This window comes from Plectropomus leopardus, chromosome 12, assembly GCF_008729295.1.
Source record: "Plectropomus leopardus isolate mb chromosome 12, YSFRI_Pleo_2.0, whole genome shotgun sequence".
NCBI classification, from domain to species: Eukaryota; Metazoa; Chordata; class Actinopteri; order Perciformes; family Serranidae; genus Plectropomus; species Plectropomus leopardus.
Genome location: NC_056474.1, coordinates 7376137 through 7396799, shown reverse-complemented (window position 1 = coordinate 7396799; position 20663 = coordinate 7376137). Strand labels below are relative to the sequence as shown.

Below are 20663 nucleotides of genomic sequence, written 5' to 3'. Positions count from 1 at the left end.
TTCCTAACTATAAAAATTTAACAGTGTCCCTCAGATGCCCGTCTGACAGAGAGACGGCTGTCCTCTCTCTACAGCAGCGCACTCCATTACTGAGGCTCAGTGGACGGTATAAATAACTCCACACACAGACACTGTAAGACGCTCACAGCAAGATGCACGATAATAACAGAAATATACATGACCACAACAGCATGTAAACACACCACTTAAGAAGCTGAAAGATACATCATTCATCATCGCTCTCATCTGAATATTCCCCGAGATATTAAACATATATGTTGGGCAGCTCACTCTGTACAGTATCTGCAGTGCAGCTCTGTCCTCACACACTCGTGTAAAGCAGCTTTCTAGCTTCGGGCCTAAAACGAGAACAAACGAGGAGAGGCTTGAGCTCTGTCAGCTGCAATAATCCTCACAAAAAGTCTGCTCCTTGGCGATAAGATGTCGACTAATGCGTGCTCGCATGTGTGTGAATTTGTTTGTGCGTTGTGTTTAAAGATTTTAACAGGGATCTGTTTTTCTTTTGGGAGGAAGATGTTCAGTAAAGCAGTAGAAGCAGGGACATTTAAGACTGCGCTTTTGCCTTGACACTACAGAGTTTAACGTTCATGCTCTGTCTTGATAGCTAATGGTAATTATAGTTATTTAATTCAAAACATGAACTTTGTGTTAACAAAACCATTTTTTGTCTTTTTGTAAATTTGGGATGTAGCTAAGCAACCTGTTTCGAGTTTCTGATTTTAAACATGTACTAAACGTTGTGTTTTGGTTAGGCACCTATTAAAACTTAAAGGTTAGACTGTAAAGAGGCTCAGAGCATTATAATGGAGGTATAAAATGCTCAATTATGTCTCATGAGATGTTGCAGCAATTTTTGTGTTGATGCCATTTGTTACACACGTTTGGTGCTTAATTTAAATGTTATTTACCACTCAAGAATTACTAAAAATAGTCAAATATCCCTCCAGAATACAACATTAAAACACCAACACCTCGAACACCACAGAAAAATCCATGCTGTGACTTGGCATCAAAAACCTTCTGTAGGAGATTTCTGTAGGAATATCACTTCTTAGAGATTCAGTGGAAAGTATTTCTGCTCTGGAAACTCCCAAGAAGCCCCCTTACTGTAAATCTACCTATGAAAGCCAAAAATATGCAGAATATTTACGGTCTTTAGTTTGTGGCTGTAAAGTTTCATGAGTTTGTGATTATCCTAAAAGTCACTATCAGTCATTTGATACAGTGATGTCAGCTTCAAAAGAAATTGTGTCACTACAAAGAATTGGCTATTATGGAGGCTACCATCATCACACATTAATAAAATGGGCTTGTTGATTCCATAAGAGTCTTAGCTTTGCTTTACAGTTATACCCAATTTATGCAATTTTAAATCCGTAAAGCCGAGTTTTCAGAAATATTCAAACACAACACATTAAAATTGCATGCAAAAAACTGCATGGTTTTTGCACAAAACTGGGTGTGACTATAAAGGGAAGACCAATGGGTACCCGTATAACCTATTTTCATTTGTATATCTTGATGTCTGAGGTCATGTTGGGCTTAATTAAGCCCAAATTAATTTAAAAATAAAGCCCAACTTTGGAGCGTACCTGAGAAATTAGCGTGACATGGTTGGTGTGACTGGATTTCTAAGGTTTTCTAGTTTCAAATGATATGTTAAAAATCAGCCACCTACAGCCTCTCACAGACAGGAATTTCGGCCAGCATCGTCAGCGGCCAGGCACGTCTTAGAGGTTTAAGGAATTCAATCACTTGCAGAGGGTAAGAAAGCTTGAATTAGATTGTTTATTTCAATGACAAGTGGCTTAAATTAACTATGGGCAGAGATCCAGTCTTTGTATTTTGTTGTGTTTATCAGCTGAACCGTAAAAACAAATACGTCATGTTTTTGTCCTTGTAAAAGTATTTTTAGGAAGCATTTCCTTGAAGTCTGTCAATGATTTGTTTAAATATTGTACTCAGAAACATGATAAACTGATTCAGTAACATTAAAGTATTTCCCATATTATTAAAAATATTACATAAAAGGTGGGATTTTTATGTCATAAATATAAAACTGTAATATATGCATATGAATAAAATACAGAAAAAAGTAATTGAAATTCTCATGATAATGACTGATGAGTAATACTGAGGTCACAAAATTGCAGAGGACTCAGGAAAACACATTAAACCACATCTCTTTTCTGTACTTCAGGGCTGCTTTCACCTTCCTGTAACACTGAACACAACTTCACTTCTACAGACTTCCTCTCTCAATCAGCCAGGATTAACATCCACGGTAAGGCTCTGTGTGTGTGTGTGTGTGTGTGTGTGTGTGTACTGCGGAGGTGCAGAGTGCCAAGCAGCGTGTGTGTGTTTGTGCTGTGTATGCTGTGTGTGGGCGGGTGGCAATTGCCAACAATCCCCAGATCATCAGGTGCAGTGGCAGCAGTGAACCGGCTCCTGTGGTTTTTCCTCAGAACTTGTTATTCTGCTGAAAGACTTTACAAGATAAACACAGCCTGACATTTGTGCCACATCAATATCACCACATTTTATAACTTATTCATACTCGCAACACATCCAGGCTGCGGCTGAATCCGGGAGAGGTTTTCAGGAATATCATAAAGTTCATATCTTATATACTGAGTTTATTATGTACACTGACCTGAAACTAATGCATTCTCATAAAACAGTTTATCAGACCTTTTCTGAAGGAAATTTCTGTTTTTGTTGAAACTGTTTCAGAGGTGTCGACTGTGGTGCTGTTGAATTGTATTGCGTCATTACTGAGTAGCGATATTTTATACTGTATATTGTCCCAAGAACCACAGAACAATGAAATGAGGGCATTTAAGGAGGTAGAAATTTGTTTTAAAAGATTAATAAGAGTCACCTGTCAAAATACTTTAGTTTTTCTGATTCTGATTAAGAATATATGTATTATTATGTATTAATGATCAACATTAAAAAAAGGAAGTACAACAAATAACCTAAAAAATTAGAAGAAAAACAAAACAAAAAGAGTAGAAATTAAACAAACGAGAGAGTGCCCTGAAAGTGCTTAAAAATTCTAATTAACTTGTAAAATACTGTTAAAAATGTAATAATTATACTTATACATATGTTTTTCCTGACTTGTTCCCCTTGCTTTTTTTGAGAAAAGTGATGTTGATCCAGGTTTCGAAGGGTTAAACTGCATTAGTTTCAGCTCAGTGTGCCTCACAAACCTTTAACTGTGTGTATCTAACAGTTGGTTTATTATAAACTGGATACAACCTGTGTGTGTGTGTGTGTGTGTGTGTGAGTCTGTGTCTGTGTGTGTGTGTGTGTGTGTGTGTGTGTGTGTGTGTGAGTAAAATCCATGTATATACATTCCTATACGTATAAGCACCTTAATTCAGAGATTATAGGACCTAATTACTGTTCTGTGTTCAGGGTTTTACACAGGATTAAACTGGATTACCTGAAAACATGAATACAGAATATAATGATTATGCACACACACTAAGCAGGTGTGATTTATATCACTGTTGGATAAAATAACCCCTTAAAATCATTAGATCTCATGTTTACTGAAGAGTTTTAAAAGCTTTTTCACTGCTCAACACTCCCCCTGCTGGCCAGTACACAAACCTCATCATAAAATATTTATTTTCTCTGACAAGAGTATTAATATCTACAGAATTTATTATGTTGCAACAACCTAGAGAACAGAGCAGGTTTAATCTATCAGTTTAATGGGTGTGTGATAAAGATTGAGTCCAGGAAGCAGGATGCAGCCCAGATGAGCTCTGAGTCTCTGTGCGGGCCTCTGCGGGGCAACAGGAGCCACAAGTACAGTTCAACACTGTATTCACCACCCAACTGTATCCCCTTCTAATCTCCGTCTCCCCTGTCTATCACTCATTGCTGCTTGACATTCAGAGAGGCTTGTGGATTTCATCTCACTCAGTGTCAGAGAGAGAAATTGAAAAGCAGGATGCATGAAGTCAAAGTCCTCTTAAGGACTCAGGGGAAATGATGCACAACCTGCATGACTGCGTGATTTATCACTCAGATGTGATATCTGAAAATGTTACGTGATCTCATGTGTCAGTGTGCTAAAAAAGAGGATGTGGTGTGAAAGTGTCAGACTTCATGTGGCAGGTTAAATCTAAAAGAGGCCTCCTTCACAAATAAAGAAAATAGTATGACTGTGTTTAAAAATGTCCTCTTTTGGAGCTTAATGTCAGCACAAGTCTAGTTAAATCTTGTAAACAGTAAACAACAACAAGATTAACTGTGAGTAAGCACCTTGCTCACCCACACTTGAAGTTCAAGGAAGTAGAAAGCTCAACACTTAATCGCTCTGGGTTACGGCGTGTGGAAATTTAACCATAAAGCTTCCAGTTACAAGAGTAACCCTGATTCATTAACAGCTAAAGTTACACAGAGAAGGAAAGTAACTAAGATACTGTACTCAAGTACAATCAGGTATATACTTCTACTTTGCCACATTTCAATAGCAAATATTGAAATATTTATGCCACTTTTATTAGATAGGGGTGTTCAAATTCAAATTAAAAAACTAGTATTGTATAGCGGGCAAAAAAGTGTTTTGCCAAACATTATACGGCACAGTGAAGTTGAACTTTGACCTCATGGATCTAAAATGTCATTGCCTCGTCTTTTTATCCTATTAGACATTTCTGTGAAATTTTTCAGAATTAGCATAAGAATTCTTGAGTTTTGGCCAAAACTGGTTTTGTGAGGTCTTAGTGACCCTGACTTTAGACCACTAAATTCTCTTCAGTTCAGTCTTGAGTCCAAGTGAACAACAAATGCCATTTTTTTTAGAAAGGTGTTCTTATGACATTGGGTTGACAAGAATGAAATGGACAGAAGGTGACAGTGACCTGGACCTTCGGCCACCAAAATCTAATCGGTTATTTGTTGCATCAAAGTGAAGGTTTGTGCTTCAAGCAGCTCCACCAACGAGACTCTTTCCGCCTGAACTTCTCAAAACGGTTTCATTGAAATAACTGAAGGAACGCTCCGAGTGTGCAGCCTGAGGACAAACGCCACATCTCAGTGTTTCCCAAAGTGAAGAATAATTCAGATCCACTCGAGAACGCACATTTTTCTTCTTCAAAAGCTAATTGGCGGAGGTTAATATTCAAGGCCCACAGATTTAAAAGTCTGCAAAATTTATCTACTAACCTTTTGGATGCACCACTGTACAAACCTAATTAACTCTATTTATAATTTAAAAAACAAATGGCTCCATCTCAACCAGCTGCAACAGTAAAAACCTGAACCTGAATGTATTTCCTTCCACAAAAAACATTCACAAAATCCTGTACTTTTTACTTGCAGTCGTCTTCTCGCCTTTGTTGGCATGAAGCTGCTTTTCTTGACTCATTTCTGTCACCTGTAGGTCAGTGGAGTTGTCTGAGACCAGTGGCCCGGGCTGCATACCACATCAACCACGTGTACACGCATGTGCATCCTCCCGGAGGTGCACGAGATAAACAAAACTCGTAGGAAAACAGCTACATAACAAAACCAGCAGCCAAAAACTCACGTAGGGCACAAATTCCTCATTAAAAATTCCTCCTTTGGAATTCTTCAGGAAATTACAGCCATTAACTTTATCTTGCATGTGTGGTCTAACTTGTTATCTTTTGATTCCCTAATCGCTGAAAGCCTTTTTGGTTAAGATATGAAGAGCATTAACATTGTATAAGGAAAATAAGGCACGAGGAGCATGTGAACAAGTCACGAGGAAATGACATCATCGTGTTATTCTTAACTTCTGACAGGCAGACGAATTATTTCCCACTATTATGCACCGCTCTCTGTCTGCGGCTCAGTTCAAACCCATCCGAATTATGATTTCTGTCTTTGTGCTCGTGCATGTTGTGTTTGAACTCTGAAGGTTAGACAGAAGCTTTAGGAAGCGACTCTGAGTGCAGCAGGAAAGGGAGGTCACTTCCTGTCCAGTGCAGAGAGGCAGGATGGGAAACACCCACCGAAGCCTCAGAGATGCCTCGAATGCACCTTCAGACCCACACAACGTGAATGTTTACTGCTTTTACAATACAGCATATTGTAAAACACAGATTTCATTATGGTTTTATTATTTGGCTTTCAATTATCTCTTGACTCACAAAAACGATAATGTTCGGAAATCCGTCTGATTCGTCTAAAATGCCTCGTAATAAAGGATGAAAATTAAAGAGGCTGTATTCATTATTTTAATGACAACAATGTATATAAAAGAGGTGAAAGGCTCATAGCGATAAAGTTACAGAGAATTCTCACCTGAATCTACAGCTTCCTTTGGCTTTACAAAACTTGATGTAGAGTTTCAGGTCATCGTTTAGCTGTTCTCTCTCTAAGTTTAATGTTTTGAATCATTTTCACAGCTCACATCAAAAAAGCTCTGAACTAGAGTCACCAATTAGTATCTTACGAAATGTCTCCTCGTCACAGTGAAGTTGACTTTTGGGATATAAATACCTTCCATTGATCATTTTATCCTATGAGACATTTGTGGGCAATTTTGTCATAATAAGAGTATTCATTTATTTGTTATGGCCAAAACTATGTTTTGTGAGGCCCCAGTGCCCTTTGACCACCAAATTCTGATCAGTTCATTCTTAAATCAGAGTGGACGTTTGTGCCAAATTTGAGGAAACTGTCTCATAGCCTTTTCGAGATATTGCGTTCATGAAAATGAGACAGATGCAAGGTGACAGTGACCTTTGATCACCAAAATGTAACCACGACATCCTTGAGTCCAAGTGAACGTTTGTGCCAAATTTGACAAAAATTTTTTAAAAATCCCTTACGGTGTTCTTGAGACAACGGAGGAACAACTTAAAGCCCTAATACCTTCGGCCTCAGCTATTGCTGGCATGGAGGCATAAAAATGACGCAGTAGCACCAAACAAAACTGTATTTAAGTCACATTTTTGATCCAATAATATAATATAATGGGAAACTGCATATTGAGTACTTTTGGTACTTCAGATATATTTCAGTTCTACTTACTCTGAATTCAGAAAAAGTTTGAATGCATGAATTTTACTATTAGTAAAGGTTTTAGTATTAGTATTAGTGTAGTATTTCTACAGTCTGACCATAAGCAGTAAATATAAATACTGCAGTTTTATATATTAAAAGTCACCGTGATGGCAGAACTGACCTGAGACGCTCCTCCTCCTTCTTGCGTAGCTTCATGTCTCTCTGCACCACCTGCAGGACATGCTCCGCCTCGCTGTCCGTCAGCCCCGACAGATCTAACTTCCTGCCCATCGCTGACAAACCTCCGGCTGTCACTCGAGCCTTCTGATCAATCAATCAGCTTATTGATAACATCTGAAGAAGAGAAACATATACATTAAAAAAATACACCAATCAGCACAGAAATTTAATTTCAGAATGTTCTTTTTAATTCGTTCGACATACTAACTCATTATTTCACTATTTCAAGATAGATTCTTATTATTTTGACATACTTAATCATTATTTGGAGAACGTTTTTCATTATTTTAGGAGAAGTTCTCATTGTTTTGAGATACTAAGTCATTATTTTGAGATACTAAGTCAGTATTTTGAGATACTAAGTCATTATTTTGAGAATGTTTTTCCTTATTTCGAGAAAGTTTCTTATTATTTTTGAGATACTTAATCATTATTTGGAGAAAGTTTTTCATTATTAAAAAAAATAATTATATTGAGATACTAAGTCATTATTTTTACTTTTTTCAGGATGACTTAAAGGATTTTCTTTTATTTTTTAAAAAAATCATGTATTTCACTGCTGATTACTTTTGTAAGGCAGAACAAGTATATTCTGAAGAATACTTTTATATTAAAGGATTTTTTTTATAAATAAACAGCTCTAGTTGATGTGGTGAAATATCACTGTAATTCATAAAGTGCCCCCATGAGTCCTTTCTTATATTTGCAACCACGTCTATTGTTTTAACACTTTTAACTGTATAATATGCATTAAATCATACAACTCACACACACATACAGCCTCCTGTTTTACATTATGGAGAACAGAACTGGGTCTATAAGCACTTCAAACTCATTTTTGACGTCCCACAAGCCACTTACACAAGTAAATCAGGGGTATTAACACCGAGCAGGATTTGGGTTTTCTGCATTAGCATTCCTGAGGAGGAAATCTCTCTCTGTCAGACAGAAATATGAGGCCAGGTTTTTTATGATTGAAGCCAACATGACGGCAGATCAGGGTGTCTGCAGTGAATAACTGTGGATGTGGAGCTCAGCTAGAGAGGAGAGCTGTTTAATATTCATCTGCCAACAGACGCCAGTGAGGCAAAACTGTTTATCTTAGGGACTGTTCCTTATTAATCAGAGGAAGGGGGGTGCTGGGCTGTAACTTATTTACTTTTTTTGTTCATTTTTTATTTTATTTTATTTTTCCCCTCCCCAGAAGCTACATATATTTACCCTGCCTTTCTGGGTTAATTGGGGAAATGTATGAGCATCCATTCAGCATAACTTAGTTGTTAGATTTTAAACTCATTTATATTTGAAAGTTAAAACTTAAAGATGAAATCCTGGAGCTGAAAAAAGCCTCATTTTTTTACTGTTATCATGCATGCTGGTTAATTCATGCAACAATTTATTTTTGCCCAAAGTCTAAATAAGACATAAAGTGATTTTGATAAAATATCACTATTTTAAGTTAAAATTTTGTTATATACATATTTTTTTTTTTCTGATGTAAGTGTTCATACGACATGTATTAAAGGACTGTTGGAACTGTGAAAAGTCTGACCATTTCTGTTTTTATAGTTTCAGGCTATGATAATTGTGTAATTTCAGCTATTTTCAAAGATAACAAGTCAAGTGAATACAAAACACAACAGTTTAAATTTGTATGCTGCTCCCCTGAGCCAAAATTAAAACAAAAAAAAAAAATTTTTCATACCCCGCCCCCCCCCCCCTTTTTAGACCCACCCCCTTCCCTCTTATATATAACAAACAGTCTCTTAATATCAATTATGGTTTCTATGTTTCTTATACTTATCTTGTGAACTTCGTTACTGTGATGTTAAATAAATATTAAACAATCCGAAGTAGAATAAATGCGAGAATTAAAGGCGACATTTCCAGTGAGTTATCGCAGACTTTTTTTTATAAGCAAATATTCTACAGATAATAATGATTTTTTAACAGGCTGCTTACAATAAACAGTTTAACTTCATATGTTAAAAAGAGGTTTGCGCGTTTTATTGTACACCTTGTCCTTAAAAAGTCAAAAAGTATGAAAACTCACCGATCTTAGACTCTGTTGTCCTCTCGGGTGAAACTGGCCACCGGTGACGGAAAACACGTCTTCAGTCCGTTTACTCCTCGTGTGATCTGTCGCTAAAAACAAAACTAGTCTATAAAGATGAAGCATGTGAATAAAAAATGTGTAAAGAGGGTTAAAGAAAGGTTTCCCAGCTGCGGGTCTGTTCAGTGCAGCCTGTCCCGGTTTCTGAGGGAAACTCAGGATAAAGCCTGATCCGGGAGGTCTACTTCCAGTGTTTTTCTGCTGGAACAAAGAATTAGGCGACATGGATGTGATGAAAGTTTGTGTCAACAAGTGAGAGGAAAAAAGAGTTTTCAGACCGAAAACACACGCTGCATTTCATGGACACATTTGTTTTCGTGCGCTGTAATTTGACCAATGTCACTGTATCACAGTAACTTCCATACTTTATAACTTAATAACTTTCAGAAACAAGTGTTTGTAACAGATTCAGGCGCAGAGCAGCGCAGTAGATGATAACATGGTTGATTTTTTTGAGAAACAGGATGGACGGAGCAGAGCTCGCGGTGTGCGCAGGAAGATGAGTCTGATTGGATAATCAGGAGCAGGTAAAGCCAGCAGGTGACTGACAGAGGCGCTGAGGGCAACTAGTGGACAGGTGGAGAATTACAGCCTGAAATGACAGGAGGGATGTCAGGAATGCAAATACAATAGTTGAATAGACTGTACCTTGGATACCTGTATCTTTATCAGCCAGGGGTGTTTCTAGGATTGGAGGATTTGGGGCTGAGCTGGGATGTTAGAAGGGTAATCCAGGGGGATCCTTCCTGGGATTTTTATTTTATTTTTGATGAGTAAGCTCTTTTTATCGCTTTTTATGCACTTTGGCACATTATTTCCCTTAAAAACAGTAAAAAAAAAAAAAAAAAAAAAAAAAAAAAAAAAGAAAGATAGAAAGAAACACACACATTCCAGATTATTATAATGAGAGCAATATCAGTAACACCGAAATGGACTTACAAGTTGTGCAATTTTATCATCACAATGGGCTTTTTCCATGTGCGATTGGTGTAGATATAAACTGTTGAGTTTTGCGTCTTGTTTATAGTAATTTGGTTACAATGCTTGCTTTATCTTGTACATATCTTGCTTTAATATCCATTTGCTACTGTAATAATGCAAATTTCCTCATTGTGTGACCAAATAGCTATTATAATTGTTAGTAAATAGCATTGAGTACAGAATATTTCAAAAATGCCATCATTAAAAAAATATTGTCTACAGTTGGAAAAAAAAATTGCTGAATGTGTATTAATTTTAGCAATTGTGGCATGTCAATAAAGTTTACTCAGGTACAAGCATCAGAATGACAGAGTATTCAATCAGGGCTTTTTTATTTGGGCTTTAATACCCATTCTTTTTATTTATTCTTTTTTTTTAAATTAAGCTTTATATTTACACTGTAAAAGTACATAAAATATTTGTTTTAAGGTTAATTTAGTCTTATGGTTAAACAAACAGTACTGAATTGCTGATGTGGTGCGTGTTGATGGGTGATCTTGCATCTGTATACACCCTCTCTTAATTGTTTTCCCTCCCTCCACATGAAAGTGGTTTTGTTGGCAGCGAGTATATAAAGACCTGTGTGTTTGCTTCTGCATCAAACTACAGCTCATCAGTCATGGACAAAAGAGTGCTGCTGGTCCTGTTGTGTGTGCAGGTTTTCCTGCTCATCGCAGACTTCACTGCTACTGATGCAGCCCCCGTGGTGGGAGATGATCAAATGCCTCCTGATCCGGTAAGAAGATCCACCGTCAGGTCTAAATATCAAACGTTATGTTGCAGAGAGAAAGTCTGCAATAGACAAAGATTGGTAATGCTTCAAGATTACAGCCTTCAAATTACAGTGTGAATCTCTTAGACATAGCCAATGAAAGACAAACATGCTGACAGATGTAACTGCTGGGTCCTGGTCCCTGTAGACCTTTTCTGTATCAAACCAGGACTGTAATATTTTTTTTTTGAACCAGATGAAACCATAGCTTAAACATAACCATATCAGCTAAACATGCAAAACATTTAACTGCTATGCTCAGATTTGACATTTTTTGCGACTTTCCAGATACATTAATACATTTCCTGAAACATTTCCCCTTATTTTTAAAGGCATCCCCACCTGGCTTGCATTGAGTTTCCGCCAAACTATTTATTGTGCTGAGATTGTCCGCAGCCTCTCAGTCAGATCCACCCCTCACCGTTTGCCTAAACATGTCCACTTCTAACTCCCCAAAAACAAGACGGCAACAGCCAAATACCAGACTGCAGGTTTAAAAATGGCAGTCCACAAACCAATGAGTGACGTTACGGCAGCCACATCTATTATTTTTGCAATCTATGCTTGTAGTAAAAATATTACAGTGGCCCATAGTTATTAAATACTAGTTGCAAAATACTTTGTGTGATATATATAGTCTCTCTTAAACACAACTTATTATACCTAAAAATCTTCCTTGTATTTCCATATTCGTCTCAGTATAAGTACCCAGGATTTCATTGATACCCAATATGTACTTAATATTCACACTGTGGAGGCTGTAATCTAAAGCGTGATTGAAAGCTTTTGTTCTGTTTGAATTTGAAATTTGGATTTCATAAATTCGTTGGGAGTTGACGTTTCTCATTTGTTACAGGTGGAGAGAAAAAATGGAGACAGACAGAAAAGACATGCCATATGTGGCGAAGTCCTAGGATCTTGTTTTGCAGGAGCTCTAATGGCAAGACCACTTCCATTTTACATAAAACCTTCCAGATTGTGTCTAAATAAACAGTTGCTTTAAGTGTCAGATTTCAATATTTTAAGTTGCTCATTATTGGTTGGCAGAGCATGTTGTATCAATAATAGCTCTGAATGCTGGGATATTTGTAATTAACTTGTGGAACTGATCTGCTTATAAAATTATTCAACAGCCTTCGTTTGGGCAGTCACACTATCTGACTATTGATCGAACTATCCAGCCACCTCTGATCACTCCTCCCCCTCGTCGTCCCCGCAGGTGAGCGACTCCTCATGTGAACACACATCGGCTTTACACAACATGCTTGATTAAAAGACATGAAATACCTAAGAGATAATGCCCGACAAGATGTCCATTATGTGGAAATAATGACTGAGATGAAGGTTCCTGATAATGGACACCTCAAAGGGCAGCATCCGGCTAAAAATAAATAAATAAATAAATAAATAAATAAATAAATAAATAAATAAATAAATAATAAATGGTTTGTCATATTGGCAGAAATCATCACATTACCAGCTGATACCGATGACATGCCGATATTATCGTGCATCGAGAAGCTATTTTGGGGTAACCTCTTTTTATTTGTCTCTCTCTGTCTCCAGACCAAAGATTTTCGGCGACATGAATGATCCCAAGTATGAACAGAGGAATGTCATGAGCTGAGCTACTTCAGTGGAAATGAATTCTGGTGATCATGTAACTTCTGCATCACATACACGCTGCTGTCGTTATGTTAAAGCAAATGGCTCTGTTAGTGAACTGCTTAAAGTGGAGTTAACTGGTGTTCATGCTCAAACGCTGTTGCTGTCAACAGTTACATTAGTCACTGCTGCGCTTATGCTGTCCACCAAAAGTCTTATCAAAATAAAACGAGTTTCAGATTAAAGACAATCAAATGTTTTGTTATTCTCTGTGTCTTGTTTCTCAGCTGGTCTCTGAGTAGTTACAAACTGATTGAAGATTAACATTTTAATTTAAGCAGCTCATTGTCTTTGGCATGGCCGCCCTGTGCCCACACAAAACCAAAACAAAGGCCAAAAATTCAAGTAATAATTAAAAAGTAACAAAAAACTGAAAGTATAACCTCAGAAGATATAGGTGTGCATTGAACCAGTATTGAATTTTACATAACACAAGATCAGCACCTAACTTAAAGATCTGAAACACCCTGAAATACCCATTCAGAACTCAGTCATTTTCTAAACGAACAATGATGGATTTCTAATCTAAATGCACTCATAAATCATTAGCAGCATTTTTTAGGATACCTTTTTATGTGTTTTTTTTTTTGTCCAGTCCAATGAACAAAGAATATTAACGCAGAAATTGTCTTAAAGTGAAAATGACAATAACCAATGTAAACAGACTGTTCTGTGAGCAAAAATAAAACATTGTTTAGTTTTCAGAAATAATTCACTCAAATCAATAAATAGAGCTATGCTTTAAAGCACATTACTTACTTATATATATATATATATATATATATATATATATATTTTTTTGTCATTCTGTCTCAAAATATCCTTAATTAATGAAGTACCTCTTAAAAGTAGTATGTGGAAAACCTCCTGAAATTTATATTTTGTGAACATAACTGATGAGATGTATTGCATAACAAAGCAAAAAACATGATTAATGAGTCACCTTGACCTTGACCTTTGACTGCCGAGCACCAGATTCTAATCAGTTCATTTCTGAGCCCAAGTGGATGTTTATGCCAAATTTTAAGAAATTCCCTCGACGTGTTCTTGAGATATTGAGTTTACAAAAAAATAGCTAGTTGCAAGATCACAGTAAACCCCTGACCTTTGACCACTACATCACTTTATCCTTTAGTCCAAGTGAACGTTTGTGCTAAATTTGAAGAAATTCCCTCGAGGCATTTTTCAGATTTCTCGTTCACAACAACAGGCCGGCTGGACGGACAGAAAGACGACGAAAGGATGGACAACCTGAAATCATAAGGCTAAAAGTAATAAAGTCACATGACACTGATCATAAAATTGACCATAAACACAAGGAAATGATATCATAATATAAACCTGACAGCATGTAGTATAGAGCTGTTAAAATCCTGAGCTTTGTGCCACTGTACTCTAATAGCACAAAGGTGCGGCAGCATTTGGCAATATCAAGTAAAAGTTGGGTAACACTATCTTTGTCACTGTATCACAGTAACTTCCATACTTTATAACTTAATAACTTTCAGAAACAAGTGTTTGTAACAGATTCAGGCGCAGAGCAGCGCAGTAGATGATAACATTGTTGATTTTTTTGAGAAACAGGATGGACGGAGCAGAGCTCGCGGTGTGCGCAGGAAGATGAGTCTGATTGGATAATCAGGAGCAGGTAAAGCCAGCAGGTGACTGACAGAGGCGCTGAGGGCAACTAGTGGACAGGTGGAGAATTACAGCCTGAAATGACAGGAGGGATGTCAGGAATGCAAATACAATAGTTGAATAGACTGTACCTTGGATACCTGTATCTTTATCAGCCAGGGGTGTTTCTAGGATTGGAGGATTTGGGGCTGAGCAGGGATGTTAGAAGGGTAATCCAGGGGGATCCTTCCTGGGATTTTTTTATTTTATTTTTGATGAGTAAGCTCTTTTTATTGCTTTTTATGCACTTTGGCACATTATTTCCCTTAAAAACAGTAAAAAAAAAAAAAAAAAAAAAAAAAGAAAGAAAGAAACACACACATTCCAGATTAATTATAATGAGAGCAATATCAGTAACACCAAAATGGACTTACAAGTTGTGCAATTTTATCATCACAATGGGCTTTTTCCATGTGCGATTGGTGTAGATATAAACTGTTGAGTTTTGCGTCTTGTTTATAGTATTTTTGTTACAATGCTTGCTTTATCTTGTACATATCTTGCTTTAATATCCATTTGCTACTGTAATAATGCAAATTTCCTCATTATGTGACTAAATAGTTATCTTATTTTATTATAATTGTTAGTAAATAGCATTGAGTACAGAATCTTTCATAAATGCCATCATTTAAAAAATATTGTCTGCAGTTGGAAAAAAAATTGCTGAATGTGTATTAATTTTAGCAATTGTGGCATGTCACTAAAGTTTACTCAGGTACAAGCATCAGAATGACAGAGTATTCAATCAGGGCTTTTTTATTTGGCCTTTAATACCCATTCTTTTTATTTATTCATTTTTTTTTTAAAATAAGCTTTATATTTACACTGTAAAAGTACATAAAATATTTGTTTTAACTTTAAAAAGCACCCTGTGCCTCACCTGGTAGAGCAGGCGAAGGCCGCGTCCCTGCTGCAGTGGCTGTAGGTCTGACTTTACCCTTGGCCCTTTGCTGCATGTCATCCTCTCTCTGTCTCCCCTTTCACTAAACCAGTACTATCAAACACACAAATACAAAAAAAATTAGTATCCAGGCATCCTTACATTTTTGAGTTGACTACATTTTAGAAGACAAGTTGAATCACCACAAAATTAAAACTTGACCTCAAATTACCTCAGTGGAAAGGTTGTAAAACACCATGAAGTTTATGTGACCTCAAGCACAAAGTTTAGATTATTATGTAATTTCTGTGTAAACCTGCTGGTATATTTTCATTGATATAATCAGGAAATGTCCTAGGGAGGAAGAGCAGGGACAGGGATCAGATTTACCAATTAAACAATTCAGAAGTCAAGATTAAGGTTAATTTAGTCTTATGGTTAAACAAACAGTACTGAATTACTGATGTGGTGCGTGTGGATGGGTGATCTTGCATCTGTATACACCCTCTTAATTGTTTTCCCTCTTTCCACATGAAAGTGGTTTTGTTGGCAGCGAGTATATAAAGACCTGTGTGTTTGCTTCTGCATCAAACTACAGCTCATCAGTCATGGACAAAAGAGTGCTGCTGGTCCTGTTGTGTGTGCAGGTTTTCCTGCTCATTGCAGACTTCACTGCTACTGATGCAGCCCCCGTGGAGGGAGATGATCAAATGCCTCCTGTTCAGGTAAGAAGATCCACCGTCAGGTCTAAATATCAAACGTTATGTTGCAGAGAGAAGTCTGCAATAGACAAAGATTGGTAATGCTTCAAGATTACAGCCTGCAAATTACAGTGTGAATCTCTTAGACATATCCAATGAAAGACAAACATGCTGACAGATGTAATTGCTGGGTCCTGGTCCCTGTAGACCTTTTCTGTATCAAACCAGGACTGTAATTTTTTTTTTTTTGAACCAGATGAAACCATAGCTTAAACATAACCATATCAGCTAAACATGCAAAACATTTAACTGCTATGCTCAGATTTGACATTTTTTGTGACTTTCCAGATACATTAATACATTTCCTGAAACATTTCCCCTTATTTTTAAAGGCACCCCCACCTGGCTTGCATTGAGTTTCCGCCAAACTATTTATTGTTGCAAAAAAATGTTTTTAAATTAGGGCTGTTGAATAACATGATTTAAAATTGCAAATATTCACTGAATTCCTGCTAACGTTAATGCTGATAGACACGGTTTAGACATAGCCTAATTTCTAGGTGGCAGGGTTGGACGAATAGGAGCCAAAAACATTTACAGAAAAAAAAGCTGTTTTCTTAAAGGATCTTTGTATTGATCAGCAGATGGATTGATCATCCCAATATTTTTCCTCTGTATTTTATTTTCTACCATTTTAAAAGCATAGCTGCATTATTTTTTATAGCTAAATCTTTAAATTTGCAGTCTGATTCCTCCCCTGGTTGAGCCTAACATGTGTAAATAAATGGTGTTGTAAAAGATGTAGCATGATCAAGGAAAAAAGTAATTTAATTTTTTAAAATTGGATTTAAAAAATGACCAATAAATCTGTTTTCTACCTTCTTCTTCTTCTTCTACAGTGTATTTATGAACTTTATTTTACAAAGTATTTTTTATATAAGTATATCATTAAAAAAGAAAAAAAGGAAGAAAAGAAACCACAAAAAAAAATCAATATTTCCACTATTTGTCTTTTTTTTTTTTTTTTTTATTTTTTTTTTGCCGAAAAATTAAGCAAACATGGATGTGCAAAAAACGAAATTTCATTCAGTGTCCACTTGAGGCTTCAAAAGCGAGCAAATCTCCACTGACCTCTTTGTCAAAATGTCCAACTTTACAGCAGAAATGAAAAAAATGTTTACAACCTGGTTCAAAAGCAGTCTGTGTTACCATTTTCCCCTTTAATGACAACTGTGAGGAACTATTTTTAAAAATGGCAGTCCACAAACCAATGAGTGACGTTACGGCAGCCACATCTATTCTTTTTGCAATCTATGCTTGTAGTAAAAATATTACAGTGGCCCATAGCTATTAAATACTAGTTGCAAAATACTTTGTGTGATGATATATATAGTCTCTCTTAAACACAACTTATTATACCTAAAAATCTTCCTTGTATTTCCATATTCGTCTCAGTATAAGTACCCCCAGGATTTCATTGATATCCAATATGTACTTAATATTCACACTGTGGAGGCTGTAATCTAAAGCGTGATTGAAAGCTTTTGTTCTGTTTGAATTTGAAATTTGGATTTCATAAATTCGTTGGGAGTTGACGTTTCTCATTTGTTACAGGTGGAGAGAAAAAATGGAGACAGACAGAAAAGACATGCCATGTGTGGCGAAGTCCTAGGAGCTTGTTTTCCAGGAGCTCCAATGGCAAGACCACTTCCATTTTACATAAAACCTTCCAGATTGTGTCTAAATAAACAGTTGCTTTAAGTGTCAGATTTCAATATTTTAAGTTGCTCATTATTGGTTGGCAGAGCATGTTATATCAATAATAGCTCTGAATGCTGGGATATTTGTAATTAACTTGTGGAACTGATCTGCTTATAAAATTATTCAACAGCCTTCGTTTGAGCAGCCACACAATCCAATGACTACTGATCAAACTATCCAGCACCTCTGACACTCCTCCCCCTCGTCGTCCCCGCAGGTGAGCGACTCCTCATGTGAACACACATCGGCTTTACACAACATGCTTGATTAAAAGACATGAAATACCTAAGAGATAATGCCCGACAAGATGTCCATTATGTGGAAATAACCCTTGAAAGTCCACAAGAAAAAAAAAACAACCCTTGTTTTTGTTTTGAAGACTTTCGAGGGTTAATTCCGCTTAATGAAAAAAAAGGAAAGAAACACAGCATTTTTTTCCTTTGCCTTATTTATGTCCTTGGGGATATAAAAAACACAACAAAGTTTCTTTTTTTAAAACATACCCCATAGTTTTGGAAAACCTACCAAATGTACGAGAAGGCCGTTCACAATAACACAGAAAAAAAAAAAATCAGAATTATGAGTCATTTACTGTTATAATGCTGTAATATGTAAGTATACCAGCATGAATTAATTTGTGACCATGGAATTAGTTTTATAACCTGTACTGGTATTATTTTTATGCATGTATTCTAGATATTAACCATTTGAAAACAGCTTAGAAATGGTAAAAAAAAAAAAAAAAAAATACATACTGACATACATTTTTCATCAAATATACAATGAAATAACATAAAATTTGTGGTATTAACAAGAGTGAAAGGGCCATATTCAAGTGTTAGGTAAAGCATGGCTTTAGACAGTAAAACAAATCATATTTGAAATTATTTCACTGTATTCAAAATAATTGTTTTTAGCACAACATACCTAAACTGATTGGTAGAGATGGCTCAGATTGAATTCAACAGCAGATATAATGACTCAAAATGCGGTCTACCAAACAGCTGAGCAGGATGTTTAAGGGTTAATGACTGAGACGAAGGTTCCTGATAATGGACACCTCAAAGGGCAGCATCCGGCTAAAAATAAATAAATAAATAAATAAATAAATAAATAAATAATATTGGTTTGTCATATTGGCAGAAATCATCACATTACCAGCTGATACCGATGACATGCCGATATTATCGTGCATCGAGAAGCTATTTTGGGTAACCTCTTTTTATTTGTCTCTCTCTGTCTCCAGACCAAAGATTTTCGGCGACATGAATGATCCCAAGTATGAACAGAGGAATGTCATGAGCTGAGCTACTTCAGTGGAAATGAATTCTGGTGATCATGTAACTTCTGCATCACATACACGCTGCTGTCGTTATGTTAAAGCAAATGGCTCTGTTAGTGAACTGCTTAAAGTGGAGTTAACTGGTGTTCATGCTCAAACGCTGTTGCTGTCAACAGTTACATTAGTCACTGCTGCGCTTATGCTGTCCACCAAAAGTCTTATCAAAATAAAACGAGTTTCAGATTAAAGACAATCAAATGTTTTGTTATTCTCTGTGTCTTGTTTCTCAGCTGGTCTCTGAGTAGTTACAAACTGATTGAAGATTAACATTTTAATTTAAGCAGCTCATTGTCTTTGGCATGGCCGCCCTGTGCCCACACAAAACCAAAACAAAGGCCAAAAATTCAAGTAATAATTAAAAGTAACAAAACTGAAAGTATAACCTCAGAAGATATAGATGTGCATTGAACCAGTATTGAATTTTACATAACACAAGATCAGCACCTAACTTAAAGATCTGAAACCCTGAAATACCCATTCAGAACTCAGTCATTTTCTAAACGAACAATGATGGATTTCTAATCTAAATGCACTCATAAATCATTAGCAGCATTTTTTAGGATACGTTTTTATGTGGGTTTTTTTCTGTCCAGTCCAATGAACAAAGAATATTAACGCAGAAATTGTCTTAAAGTGAAAATGACAATAACCAATGTAAACAGACTGTTCTGTGAGCAAAAATAAAACATTGTTTAGTTTTCAGAAATAATTCACTCAAATCAAAATAGAGCTATGCTTTAAAGCACATTACTTACTTATATATATATATATATATATCATTTTTGTCATTCTGTCTCAAAATATCCTTAATTAATGAAGTACCTCTTAAAAGTAGTATGTGGAAAACCTCCTGAAATTTATATTTTGTGAACATAACTGATGAGATGTATTGCATAACAAACAAAGCAAAAAACATGATTAATGAGTCACCTTGACCTTGACCTTTGACTGCCGAGCACCAGATTCTAATCAGTTCATTTCTGAGCCCAAGTGGATGTTTATGCCAAATTTTAAGAAATTCCCTCGACGTGTTCTTGAGATATTGAGTTTACAAAAAAATAGCTAGTTGCAAGATCACAGTAACCCCTGACCTTTGACCACTACATCACTTTATCCTTTAGTCCAAGTGAACGTTTGTGCTAAATTTGAAGAAATTCCCTCGAGGCATTTTTCAGATTTCTCGTTCACAACAACGGGCCGGCTGGACGGACAGAAAGACGAAAGGATGGACAACCTGAAATCATAAGGCTAAAAGTAATAAAGTCACATGACACTGATCATAAAATTGACCATAAACACAAGGAAATGATATCATAATATAAACCTGACAGCATGTAGTATAGAGCTGTTAAAATCCTGAGCTTTGTGCCACTGTACTCTAATAGCACAAAGGTGCGGCAGCATTTGGCAATATCAAGTAAAAGTTGGGTAACACTATCTTTGTCACTGTATCACAGTAACTTCCATACTTTATAACTTAATAACTTTCAGAAACAAGTGTTTGTAACAGATTC

At 36.3% G+C, this 20663-nt stretch overlaps 1 protein-coding gene and 1 long non-coding RNA gene across 4 annotated transcripts in view; one reads left to right on the top strand and one right to left on the bottom strand.

Annotated features, from left to right (window-relative positions):
- myripa (myosin VIIA and Rab interacting protein a) overlaps positions 1-9795 on the bottom strand; it is a 42711-nt gene extending 32916 nt beyond the window's left edge. For all 3 annotated transcript variants that reach the window (XM_042498006.1, XM_042498009.1, XM_042498008.1), the window contains exons 1-2: positions 9311-9795; positions 7199-7371 (exon numbers count right to left, since the gene is read on the bottom strand). In XM_042498006.1, the coding sequence (XP_042353940.1) occupies positions 7199-7308 (110 nt within the window). In that variant the 5' untranslated portion in view covers positions 7309-7371; positions 9311-9795. The remainder of the gene's footprint in view (positions 1-7198; positions 7372-9310) is intronic.
- A 6123-nt stretch (positions 9796-15918) lies between these two features.
- LOC121951927 lies at positions 15919-19342 on the top strand. The gene is made up of 3 exons (XR_006106410.1): positions 15919-16070; positions 17661-18024; positions 19054-19342. It is a non-coding gene; the product is annotated as an uncharacterized LOC121951927 (long non-coding RNA).
- The last annotated feature ends 1321 nt before the right edge of the window (positions 19343-20663 follow it).